This window comes from Pseudochaenichthys georgianus, chromosome 7, assembly GCF_902827115.2.
Source record: "Pseudochaenichthys georgianus chromosome 7, fPseGeo1.2, whole genome shotgun sequence".
Classification (NCBI taxonomy): domain Eukaryota; kingdom Metazoa; phylum Chordata; class Actinopteri; order Perciformes; family Channichthyidae; genus Pseudochaenichthys; species Pseudochaenichthys georgianus.
The window spans coordinates 42,053,274-42,066,857 of record NC_047509.1 but is presented as its reverse complement, the minus strand read 5'-3'; the positions used below and the strand labels follow the sequence as shown (position 1 = coordinate 42,066,857).

Below are 13,584 nucleotides of genomic sequence, written 5' to 3'. Positions count from 1 at the left end.
ATGCTGAAATGGGAAATAATGTGGGGCCTTCAATCACCCATTGTAATGATGCATATTATTGACGACCAATAGGGAGGAGGGGTCACTCGACCCACCCTGCAGTGGGTTTTAAAATCTTACTTGCAGCTTCACAGGAAGCGCACGGCACCAGATTATGAGTTTAGAAGACTAGCGTCACCACCTCCTAATGGACAAACCATTGATGAAATTACTTCTGTTTTTCTTCCTTGATAGAGGAAGGAGTGATTGTTACATGTTCGGACACCCAGGGTTCCACGCACGGTTAAAGACGTTAACATTGTTTTTTAGGTATACCAGAATTGAAGATACATGAGTATAGTGACCGAAGAAGAGCTACACAGGTCCTAGTAGAGGTTTGACTCAAGATAATAATTGTGTGCCCAAGTTTCTGAAATAGATCTATTGGACATTTTGATGTGGATTATATGTGGATGAACTGCAGTGGTGTACAATGGGGAAGTGACATTTTTTGGCTAGACACTTTTCAGGGAATGTGGGAAACAGCTGTTCCAATGAGGGGTTGGAGATATCTTGAACATTATAGTTGTAATTGTGAATTAATAAATGATGGCGCTCCATATATACAGATTTTTATAGACAACGGATACTGGCCTATGCTGAAACATCAAAGTCTCTGCAGAGCACGACACATGGCCAAAAAGACTGAGACCAACTGACCTTTGACCCTGACCGACAGGGTAACTTGAGAAGGCACTGTCAATGACCAAACTTGACTTTACAACCTGACAGTGTGAGTGAGTGTATGTCTGCATCTGATCAGTGCAACTGCATGATTTAAAACAATGACTAATCAAGCATGTTTTTGGACTAACACATTATTTTTGGGGCTCTGTGGGAAATGAGAGGTTTCCTAACATTCCACAAAAGGGGAAACCACACATGTGACCCGTTTCTAATCTACTTGATGATATTTCACTCCCACAGGAGGTTGCAGTTTGCAGAATGTGAAACTCAAACTAAAACATGAAGATTCTGTTTCTTTTAGGACTGAAAGATGGAGAGAAACACTTAATTTCACTGAGGTGTTTACTGTGGAAATGATGGATGTACATTTGGGAAAAATGTTTGGTATTTTCTTATAATCCATTATTACCTGAAGGTTTTCTTCCCATACAGGATTGTGGTTACACATGAGTTCATGTGTAAAAAGGGGGAGTGTAAACTTCACAATGTACATTTTTCATTTAGGGACTGAAAGGAACCTGCTGCCCCAACTCGATTGTTCAATCTGACCATTGATTGACAGTTTTAGAATTGACCTGCTCCCTATCTGGGGATAAGATACTGTTTGATGAATGTTGACATGTCTCTAATATTGATTGAGTTATAGCAGGTAACACAGATAAAGAATCAGTGGCCAAGGGGCTACCAGAGAGATGTAAGTCCAGAATGGAATACTGAAGAAGTTGACCTGTGAGTAATGTTTCAACTAATGTTTCAACAGGTATTAAAGTAACTGAGGTTTGAAATGTAGAAAGAACATATTTACAGTTAAGCTAAAACATAGTAATGTAATGAGACAAAATGTAATTTAGACAACATCATGTAACTAGCCTGGTAAAGAAGTAAAAGCCATAGACTTTATTGTTTAGGTCATTATGGGGATATACATTTAATCTAAATGTTGATGACATGATGACAGTTTGTTGGAATTCTGTATTCATTTTTTCAGCAGGATAATATCTAAGCACTGACGGATAAAAGCAGTATCACCAGGAAGCCATTCACTTTGTTAGTATTGTGATTTTGGTTGTTTTTGAATCCATAACATTAGTGTGTTTCTTTACCAGAAACATTAGCAGTTCAAATCATATTTAGATTTTTAATGGGATCTCAAGGATTTCATTTAAAAATAAACACAGATGCTTGTCAGAAATTCAGAGCTATTGAAATATGTTATTTAGTTTACCTAAAGATGTTGGGGATCTTATTTAGTTGGCACAGTCCAAGTATTAAGATTCTGAAGCTGCACAATTAATTTAGAAAACCTGTTCACAGACGTCTGTTGTTTTAAGACACCCCACCAATAGGCTCCAAGTGGCCTACGCAGTGGTGGTTCAAACAGCCGAGGGCCCCGGAGCGTAGGCTTGAGGGATTTGTATCAGATTTCTCCACACAGGTTGCTGACGCCAAAAGGGGGACCCGAGACGCAGGAGGCTGACGGTCATCAGGACAATGTGGCTCAACCCCAGGCTCTCCGGCCCCGACCGAGTGACCCAGCGGATCTCTCATGCCGTCCGCATAGGAGGAAAGGGGGACAGCTCGTACCACGGGAGCCAGTGTGCGGCGGGGAAACCACCTGCTAGGACCAGGGGACGACATCAGGACGGATCTGGCTCTCGTCATGGAGGTCGACTCGGATGCTGTCATCAGCGGACTGGAGGAGAAGGACCTCGAGGACATCCATGCAACGACTTGGAAGCGGCTGGCAGTGGGCTGGGGGACTTGTCGAGGCAGCAGAGGAGTCTTCTTCTCTCTGATCAGTTCCACCCGTGAAGGGAAAGCCGCATCAGATTTATACGATATTGGGGGACAGACACAGTAGATATGTTTCAAAATGCCTTGTGTAAGTGTATCTCTTGAGAATTAGATAACAAGGGGGATTGCAGATTCTTATCATCTGATATTTAAGAAGTGTGTTACATTTGAAATGGCAGAAAGTCTTGTTGCAATTTCCAGATATTAAAAGAGGTCCCTTGAGTTTCTCTGGTAATTATCAATAGTAGCAGTTAAGTGAATACTGTTAAAACAATACCTGTGTTTATGTTTTATATTGATTTATCTGTTTTATCCTTTCATAAATGTGAGGACTAAAACGGCTATAAACAAGGGCTGGTTGGAGTAAACAGGGTTTTATTGCTCTGTGGGGGAGGTGTAGGTATGCAGGACAGGGTGCTGGGTGGATGAGAGTATATTCTGCTTAAGATCTCTAGCATGTCATGTTTCAGGGAAGTCTACATATCTTGAATAGTATATGTGTGGGTTTAATTACTTTGTATTCTGTGTAACCAGAAGTTGGAGATATGAGAGATGAAATCTTTGTGTTATCTTTGGAAGCAAGGGAATATCCTTTAAGACACAACTGAGGTCTCTGGAATGTGGGGGGGTGTGTGTGTGTGGAGGCTGAGTAAACTCCACCCCTTCCTGTTGGTGTTGGTATGAAAGAAGCTGTTCAGCCTTTTGTTCGCTCTCTCTTCTCGCGCTGCTCAGACCGGAGGGTCTTGCAGCACGTGAACCAGGGCAGGGGTAGGCATATTCCTGACATTACGCATATGATATGATATGGCTTTGTATGGTATGGTAATGTATTATATTGTATTGCATTATTACCTTTTATAATTAAAACAGATTATTGTTTAACCCTCGTCCTGGTTGTTTTGAGTGTTCCTTCTTTTGAAGCAAACTCATGGGATCGGCGCGGAGAAGTGCTATCTGCTCCAAAAGCATGTATATCCTCTGTGTGTGTGTAAGTTTGGGGAAAGAAATGTCCCTGTAAGGGATGAATAAAGTGCTTCTTCTTCTTCTTCAGTACTTTTTATTATTAAAAGCCAATGCTTTTGGACTAAGAGTGTATGGTGAATGCTTCAGTAATGGGCCACTTCTGAATACTTTCCTTTACACCAAGTGATTAACCTAACATTTAGCATGGGTTATTCATGTTATTTATTTGAATGAGTGTTACATGTTCTCCCACAATGTGGTGTGTATGCAGTGGCATGGTTGTATTCAACCCTCCTCAGAAAACGTGTTGGGCTTATGCATTACATTGAGATTTTGTTTTGTTTATACCGTCAGAAATCCCTCTGAACAGTTTTAGCTGCGAGATACTTACCACAAAACACTTCAAACTGTTACCACAGCAAAATATGGCTGTACCAAATATTAATATTTACAATCTGAATACTTTGGCAAGCAGCATTTTCCGGTTTTTCATTTTTCTTTTAAAAGTCTGCTGACGAATAATTCGTATTGGCATTCAAAATATACTGTTACATGGGGGATGCTATACATATTCTGACAAGAAGATTTGGTTGAAGTATCACTTGTGATCCAGAAAGAGCTCCTTCATTTCTAAGGGGGATAGATACCTTTGAAAGCCTGTGTATATTGAGTCAATATAAACATACATCAGTCACGTTTACTGTGGGTTAACCTTTATTTCAAAAGCAACCCAAAGACTAATCCATACACAGCCATCAGTAACACTTAGACAATACAAAATAAATATTCACCATCACTTTGTTCTTCATCACCAAATAAATACCAAATATGTGCAGCTCAATTTTCCCTGTGTATTGCAATGTACTCAAAATAGTTTGTGAAAATAAAAAGGAAAATCATATAAACGGAAGCACCGAAAAAAAATCTTTAGAAAATTATTAAAAAACTTTTAGTTACAAAATATTTGCACTTAAAAAGATCCCAGTATTTTAAATAAATAAGATATATAAAACAATTCATAGTTGATATCTTAAAATATTTCCTCATTGTTCAACAATGCAGAGGAAATGATTCCCTTCTCTTGGTTACCATTTCAATCTTCTCAGGTAGCATTTTAAAATTAAAAAAGTGAATAAATAAATAAATAATGAATAATAAATAGGCTAACATAAAGAATAATACAGCAGACATGAATGAATACATTATTAAAACAACATTTGCAAAGGACTTAAATAGTTACACAGCAATATTAAGAATGAATCTACAAACTAGTCCTGGAGGTGCAACAACACTATGCTCATATAGAATACTATCAACATGAATGAGTGCTGGGATATGTTCACTAACTAAGAGGATGTGCTCAGCTCAGGCTCATACTGCATTCCTGACCCTCTGCACTGAGTGCCTGTACCTGGAGAAGCCCTGCTCACACTATGTGTTCACGCTCATACCATCATAAAGCAACATGCAAACATCAAACTAATGCAAAGAACAGCTGACGAAGCTCCAAATGAGAATAATTAATTACATACATAATCTAAAGGTTTGGAAAGAAAGATGGATGTAGTCGCTTTGATGTCCCGCCGCCTGTCCTCCTGTCCGTCACACCTCGATGCCCTTCACCGCCTGGTTGATGGACTCCAGCAGAGCCCGGTTCTCAGGGTTCTGGTAGCAGTCTTTATTGGTGAACATGTGGGTCAGGGTTTCCACATAGCTGTCAAAGTTCTGCTCCGACACAGGCTCCTGCTGGAACCAAGCAAGGTCAGAGGTCACCAAAGACAAATCATATCCAAATGTCTCAGGCAGTGCGTCTTGAGTTTGAGTTGCACACTTCCACTTGTCACTCAGAACAATGCAACACTAGCTCTGTTTTCACTAGCAACGCGCACCATAGACTGCGGAGCATTTGACAGAAACCTCCACCTCGGTGCTCCACTCAGCGAGGCAAGCTAGCTATAGCAGTTCTTTGTATATGTGTATAAAAATGATTTAAAAGAGGTTATATCCAAGCCCAGGTCCGTTTTAATTGGCCCTCAGCTAATTGTTAAAGTATAATGGAATATGACCCACACCTGAAACTCGTGCTTCACTTATAATGTTCTTCTTAAATATATCGAAACATATATGACACAGTATTCATGTAAGCCATAAGCCATTCATACGCCACTTTTTTTGATGATAATATTTTCCAACAAATGTTATTTGATCAAAAAAGCCCAATAACTTATCTGCATAACAAGAAGTAAACCCTTCCTATTTTCCCGGTTGCCCCCCCCCCCCCCCCCTTATAGGGGGCTGTGAAGGGAGAGGCCGTCTCAGGCTGCTGTTTAAGGGATGAGCTGCCAACATGAAATGAATGAAACTCTGGAGGGCTGTATGTTTTTCTGTGGCCCTCAGGGAATAAAGCTGGGACACCTGTGCTAGCCCATTGAAGAAGGTGCTATTTACAAGATCATGATCCTTTGGTTTTTTAGAGTTCTGTTAAGGGATTGTTATTAGAAGCTGAGCAGATGAGCTTCTGAGCTGAAGGGTTTATCCACCTCAGTTTGAGCTACAGCTTTATGGTCTCCATTCATCATCTGTCTGTTTTGGAAGGCTCCTGCACTGATACTTAGTGAGAACTGCCGCTCAGAACTGTGCTTGGATGCCATTCTTTCTAAGCTTACTTAGTATGACTCGACATTTACTGAGAGTAATCTAATATTTGATATGCTGAAGTAGACCCTGTCAACACCAGGGTTCACTGATTTCCTCTGCTGTTAAATGGATGACAATATTCTTCTTAGGGCTGTGATTCTTTTTTGGACTTGATTGTCAAATACATTTGACAAAATTCAGAAAAATAATAAGACCTTGCAAGAAGTATTTAACTTTTTCGTTCTAATGTTGCATTGTAAAATCTCAAAGAAATTGGTAATATCAATGTATTTAAAAACATTGACCAAATGCCTCCTGCAGTAAGGTCCTGCAGAGCCAGACAGTGGAAAGGTTTCCTCTAACGTGTCATTGTGCAGATGCTCACCATGGCGGGCAGGCGGATGTTGGCCAGGCTGCGGATCAGGGCCTGACTCAGGCCGGACAGCTCCAGGAACAAGGCCTCGTTCCTCTCCTCGATATGTTTGTTCTCCTCCTCCATGCTCTTTAGGTTGTTCTCCATTGAAGAGATCTGAAACACAGACACATACACAACCTGAAGAAGAGAGCTTGACCATAAAACCGGAAATGTAAATGATAATAATAATAATAATAATGTAGGAAAACGTTTGTGGCTGCAGGGTTCTTTTCAGGTAAGTCCACTGAAAAAGCTGCAGTGAGTGACAGCTTCACCATGTCCAGCGGCTCCCTGCAGCCTTCTCCTGCAGACAGATGGGCCTCACCTGAGTGTGCAGGTTCATCATGTCGGCCTCCATCTCACCGTTGGACTCGCTCAGCTCGTTGATCTCCTTGTTGAGCTGCTTGATGTCCTCATCGTTGTCCAGAACTGAGAACACAACACGCAGTCAGCAAGCAGGAATTCCTCTGGCAGTCACACATCTCTATTATCACCAATATGTGTGGTGCACAACTTGTAAGGCAAGGCAAGGCAAGGCAAGTTTATTTATATAGCACTTTTCAACACAAGGCAATTCAACGTGCTTTACAAAAAATGAAAGACATTAAGCATTAAAAAAGAAAAGCTAATAAAATAAACATTAAAAGAAAAAATACATGGATAAAAGTTACAGTGCAGTCTAAGATATGAATAGTTCAATTAAAAGCAGCGACAAAAAGAAAAGTCTTCAGCCTGGATTTAAAAGTAGTCAGAGTTGCAGCGGACCTGCAGGTTTCTGGGAGTTTGTTCCAGATATTTGGAGCATAATAACTGAACGCTGCTTCTCCATGTTTAGTTCTGACTCTGGGGACAGAAAGCTGACCAGTCCCTGAAGACCTGAGAGATCTGGATGGTTCATAATTTAGCAGGAGGTCAGAAATGTATTTTGGGCCTAAACCATTCAAAGCTTTATAAACCAGCAGCAGTATTTTGAAATCTATTCTTTGACACACAGGAAGCCAGTGTAAAGACTTCAGAACAGGAGTGATGTGGTCCACTTTCTTAGTGTTAGTGAGGACTCGAGCAGCGGCGTTCTGAATCAGCTGCAGCTTTCTAATAGATTTTTTAGTGAGACCTGTGAAGACACCATTGCAGTAGTCGAGTCTACTGAAGATAAACGCATGGACAAGTTTTTCCAAATCCTGCTGTGATATTAGTCTTTTAATCCTAGATATATTCTTTAGGTGATAGTAGGCTGATTTAGTAACTGTTTTAATGTGACTGTTGAAACTCAGGTCAGAGTCCATGACTACACCTAGATTTCTGGCTTTATCTGTTGGTTTGAACATTGCACACTGAAGCTCAGCGCTAACTTTTATACGTTCTGACTTGGCTCCAAAAACCATTACCTCAGTTTTATCTTTGTTTAATTGGAGAAAGTTCTGACACATCCAGTCATTGATTTGTTCAATGCACTTACTCAGTGTTTGAATTGGAGCATAGTCTCCTGGTGAAATTGTTACGTAAATTTGTGTGTCATCTGCATAGCTATGGTAACTTATTTTGTTGTTTTTCATTATCTGAGCCAGTGGTAGCATGTAGATGTTAAAGAGAAGAGGCCCCAAGATGGAGCCTTGAGGAACCCCACATGTCATATTTGTCAACTCAGATGTGTATTTACCTATAGGAATAAAGTTGTTTCTGTCCTTTAAGTAGGATTCAAACCAATTTAGAACTGTTTCCGAAAGTCCCACCCAGTTTTCCAGTCGGTCTAGTAATATGCTGTGGTCAACAGTGTCAAACGCAGCACTGAGATCTAATAATACTAACACTGAAGTTCTGCCACTGTCTGTGTTTAAGTGGATGTCATTAAAGACCTTTACAAGAGCAGTCTCAGTGCTGTGGTTTGGACGAAAGCCTGACTGGAACACATCGAAACAGTTATTTAAATGCAAGAAATTACTCAACTGTTGAAAAACAACTTTTTCAATGATTTTACCTAGAAATGGGAGGTTTGACATGGGCCTGTAATTGTTCATTACTGAAGCATCTAGATTATTCTTTTTTAAGAGCGGTTTAATGACTGCAGTTTTCAGGGCCTGTGGAAAAATACCTGAGTGAAGAGATTTGTTTACTATATGAAGTAGATCTGAGGCCATGCAAGGCAAAACATCTTTAAAAAATCCTGTCGGAATAATATCAAGGCAGCAGGAGGAGGATTTCAGAAGTTGTATAATGTCCTCTAGGTTTTTATCATTAATCTGATGGAATTGTGTCATGGTGTCTGAATTGATGTTAAGTGGACACAGAGACAACACATTTGCTGTTCCTGATGCAGAGGCACTGACTGCTTGTCTGATTTTCTGAATTTTGTCAGTGAAAAAGGAGGCAAAATCATTGCACGCCCTGGTGGATAGAAATTCGGAGGCTACTGACACTGGGGGGTTAGTTAGTCTGTCGACGGTAGCAAACAAGGCACGTGCGTTGTTTTTGTTTTTGGTAATGATGTCAGAGAAGAACGATTGTTGTGCGTTTTTCAATTCCAAATTATAAAGGCCAAGTCTCTCTTTATAGATTTCAAAGTGAACCTGGAGATTTGTTTTTCGCCACCTGCGTTCAGCTTTTCAACATTCTCTTTTTTCTGTTTTCATGGTCATGGCCTTTCTCCATGGAGATATTTTCTTGCCTGAGACACTTCCTTTACCTTAATTGGAGCAATGGCATCTATACACATTTTTATTTTTGAATTAAAATGATCTACTAGCTCATTTACTGAGGTGTTAGCAGGGGCAAGTGTGGTAGAAAAATTCTGAGTAAACATTTCCCTAGTATTTTCAGTTAAATATCGCTTTGTGGTTACCTCTTTTTGAACATTTTTGTGAACAGAAATAGAGCTCTCAAAGAAAACACAGGAATGGTCAGAGAGCGCAACATCAGTCACCACAACCTTAGAGATATTCAGACCCTTTGAGATAATGAAGTCCAGAGTGTGCCCCTTATTGTGCGTGGGCTCCGTCACATGCTGAGTCAGTCCATAGCTATCAAGAACACAACACAGTTCTTTAGCCCCTCTGTCCTGAGGGTTGTCAACATGGATGTTAAAATCACCAACAATGACTAGACGGTCAAAGTCAATACACACTATAGACAGCAGTTCAGTAAAGACATCAAAAAAGCTTGCACAGTATTTGGCTGGTCTATAGATATTTAGGAACAGAGCTCGAGAGGAGCATTTCAGCTGAAGGGCCACATATTCAAAAGAATCAAAGTTTCCATATGATGTCTTCCTGCATTGAAGGGAATCATTGAACAGAATAGCAACTCCACCCCCTTTCTTATGCATTCTTTCCTGACTCATAAAACTAAAGTTGGGGGGGTCGATTCGATAAGAACAGCTGCACTGTTATTTTGTTCAATCCAAGTTTCTGTTAAAAACATAAAATCGAGATTGTGCTCAGTGATAAAATCATTGATTAAAAATGTTTTTCCTGCCAAAGAACTGACATTTAATAAAGCTAGTTTAAGTTTGTTAAACACACTATCAGTCATGTTTTTTGTTTCAAGCTGTGGCTGACATGGAATCACTGCTAAATTAGATAAACTCACACAAACGTTTGGGCGCTTCCTGTTTCTAAAATGATTCACCGCTCTTAATCTATTACCTATCAACACAGATATCGGCAAAGCTACTGACAGGCAGGGCCCCGGCATGTCCTGGAAAGAGTTGAGAGTGCCATACGCCCTTGAGCCTGGACCCCACACATATCAGTAAGAGTTTGTTGTGTTTTGTACACACACATTCTTATCAGGCTTCGGAGACTGCAGATGCTTTCTTGAAGGGAGGGGAGGTGGTTGACGTAGGCACGGTGATGGAGACGGGGGAGATGGTGCGGTGGTAGAGGACATGCTGCCAGGGTGGGGAGGTGGTTGACGTAGGCACGGTGATGAGGACGGGGGAGATGGTGCGGGGGTAGAGGACATGCTGCCAGGGTGGGAAGGTGGTTGACGTAGGCACGGTGATGAAGACGGGGGAGATGGTGCGCGTCTCTGCGGTGATTTTGGTGGGCGTCGTTGAGGAGCGGGGGTAAAGGAAATGCTGCCAGCCCTGCGTATCGCCTTAGTTTGGTCTTTGAACTCCAGGAAGGAATCGGTGCCAACCCTCTGTATCTCCTTTGTGGGTTCAGCGATCTCCAGGAGGGTGGGCGAGGGTGAAAGGGTGAACGGAGTATCCTCAAAGGCGTTGACAGGGGGGGGATGACGGGCGGTGGAGACTCCTCCGTGTGTTTCATATGTCTCCCATAATCAGAACATTCCTCAGTGCACTGCAGTGATACTTCTTCAGGGTTTTCTGAGCGATGTGTTGTGTCTTTCTCCTGTTTTGATTCCTCTTGCCGCTTGTCCTTGGCAGAGGGAACAGATTGATGACGCAGGCAGTTGAATATGTTAGAGATAAACAATTTCACTCCTGGCTTGTTCAGGCAAACTCCATCTGTCTTGAAAAGATGTCTGCGATCCCAGAAAAAGTTACAATTGTCAATAAAATGGACAGAATGGTCAGTACAGACAGTTGAAAGCCAGGTGTTCAGTGCAAACAGTCTGCTGAATCTCTCCACTCCTCTTCGGACTGGCGGTAGAGGGCCACTGATGAACACTTCTGCATTTAGAGAGCTGGCAGTTTCCAACAGACATTTAAAGTCTTCTTTCAGCACTTCTGACTGTTGTTTCACAATATCATTTGTTCCAATGTGCAGTACCACATTCTTCACAGTCAGATGTTCAGCCCCAATATGCAGGATCTTCTCAGCCAAGTCAGAGACCACATCCTTGGGAAAACAGAGTACTTTGGTGTTGTTCTTACTACACAGATATTTTACATCTCTTACAGCAGAGTCACCCACAATCAGAGTTTCAGGCCCAGTCGTTAGCTTTCCCTCTAGCCTTTTACTTTTGGAGTAGCTATTGGTCCTTACCCTGCTGTGTGAAGAGGACGGGTTATCCAGGTCATCAGAAAGAGATCTCCGGCTCTCGGTCAGTGGAGCGTATCTGTTCTGGATTGGCACACTTGGTGGTTTAGGAGGATTGTTTGTAATTCTCTCTTTAGCAGCTGTCCACGGCTGTTTAGGGGTTGAAGAGGCGCTCTTCCTGGGTGATAACAATGCAGGCCAGCCGGTCGCATCACAGATTTCAGAGCGCTGGGCTCTGTCTGTTGTTCGTCCTCCCAAATCCCATGAAAAAGATTTACTCCTCGGCTTTGCACCCAGAGAGTTCCAGGGAGGACTACCACTTGTAGATTTATTACCCAGTACACAGCCCTCCTGTTCCTTGGAATCCTTGTAGCTGCTAACTAGCTGTGAGTTAGCATACCCTTTTCCATTATTTTGCAACACTGGTAAAGTGGTGTCATTCCCACGACATAGTCCATTCACTTCCACGTTAATTTCCAACCGTTGCATTTTCATTTCCAACACAGCCATCTTCTGTAGAAGTTTGTGGAAGTCATCTGTAGAGAACGGAGGCATTTCGCTAACAACTAGCTTAAGCTAAATAGCATGCAGTAGCCTACCAGGCTTTAGCTGTTGCTAGGCCACGCTACTGTAAGGCTGAGGTCGTCGTAAAAATGTTGAAATATGGCTGAAACCCTCCGTCTATTTACGAAGATGAACTGTCCCAGTGATAAGTTAATGTGCAGGAGCCGCTGCTCGAAGTTATCAGAGAATAAGAATAGGAAAATCAGCATAAAAAGTAAGCAGAGGCAAGAGCAAGCAGACAAGCGTCTGCACTGTAAGAAAGATTGTAGTGGCACATCTATAAATATTGATATTGGTAGTAATGATAGCATTTTGGGACACAAGAAAAGTCTCTTACCATCGCTGGCTCTGAACTTGGCGGTGATGTACTCGTCTCCGGGTAACTTGGCTCTTTTCTTGTTGGCCGACGCTCTGGGACAACCTGACAGACTGAGAGGAGCATCTGATCAGGACCAAGAGCAGTGGCATTATGAACATGAGGCTCATGAAGGACTCATTATTTGTCGGGATATAGAAGAAGCCGCAGTAAACCTGTCTCTAGGGCCGCCGTGCACCAAAGAGCCTGTGGTGTTTTCATAGAGATTCTATGGTCTGCTCTTTATCGCGTTGTGAGGGTCTTAAGGAGCTCACATCTCACTTGAAACAATTGGCACAGACGTTAGTACTGAAGATAATTGTATCAGTGCTTGTTTTTGGCCAGCATGTTTTTAAGCGCCCTTACTGAGGCTAGTGCAGAAATCACATATAGTTACTCTGATACTCAGTTTGGCACCTGAGAGTTTCTCAGTGGCGCATGAAGAAAAAATGGCCTGGCTCTCGAGAACTGAAGTATCGGGATTATCTGGGGTTAGGTAAATAGAGCATGCGCATTTCCCGACGCTGGTCTTGGCTCAGTCAATTAAATGGAGAGAAAAAAAGGGATTTACTGACATCTCTTTACCAAGTGACAGTCAGGTGGGTTAATGGCACCACCTGACTGTCACGGTAAGGCAGTACCACCGTTTGGACACTACCACTACTTCCAGAAGGTTTCCTGTATTTTTAGCATACTTTTACAACTTCTCTAGACTAGGTAAGAAAGATCAGGTTGATGAGTGTGAGAAATACCTGCAACAGTTTGAAATGATTGCACTTTCAGATGACACTGTGAACTCTCAGATGGGGGGGTACCTGCGGTGCGTCAGGAAGCTGCCGTTGGCGTGGCCCGAGCCGTCGCAGCCTGGCGTCGGGCAGGTCGGGCCCTCCGTCTTGAAAGCCTTCCAGGAGAAGGGAGTGCCGTTCAGAAGACCCTCCTTCTGCCGGCGCGCGGCCAGCGGACAGCCGTAGGCACTGCGGTGGGTGGCGTACTTCCCACTGATGTGGCCCAGACTGTCACAGCCAGGAACCGGACACCTGGAGACAGAGAGCTCCGTGTCACTGCCTCCTCTTTCACTGAGCAGAGGGGGAAAGGTGGGCCCACACTGACACGTCAATACATGTGGTGTTTAGTCTTAGAATTATAATCAGAGGTGGGAGAAGTACTCAGATGTTATACTTGAGTAA

General features: G+C 42.3%; 1 protein-coding gene across 1 annotated transcript in view; it reads right to left on the bottom strand.

Annotated features, from left to right (window-relative positions):
- Positions 1–4,196: 4,196 nt before the first annotated feature.
- The window catches only part of LOC117450173 (myelin transcription factor 1-like), a 43,481-nt gene continuing 34,093 nt past the window's right edge, over positions 4,197–13,584 (bottom strand). Inside the window, exons 18-22 of the mRNA XM_071203591.1 lie at positions 13,213–13,473; positions 12,380–12,471; positions 6,861–6,964; positions 6,506–6,649; positions 4,197–5,229 (exon numbers count right to left, since the gene is read on the bottom strand). Coding sequence (XP_071059692.1) covers positions 5,086–5,229; positions 6,506–6,649; positions 6,861–6,964; positions 12,380–12,471; positions 13,213–13,473 — 745 coding nt within the window. The 3' untranslated portion in view covers positions 4,197–5,085. The remainder of the gene's footprint in view (positions 5,230–6,505; positions 6,650–6,860; positions 6,965–12,379; positions 12,472–13,212; positions 13,474–13,584) is intronic.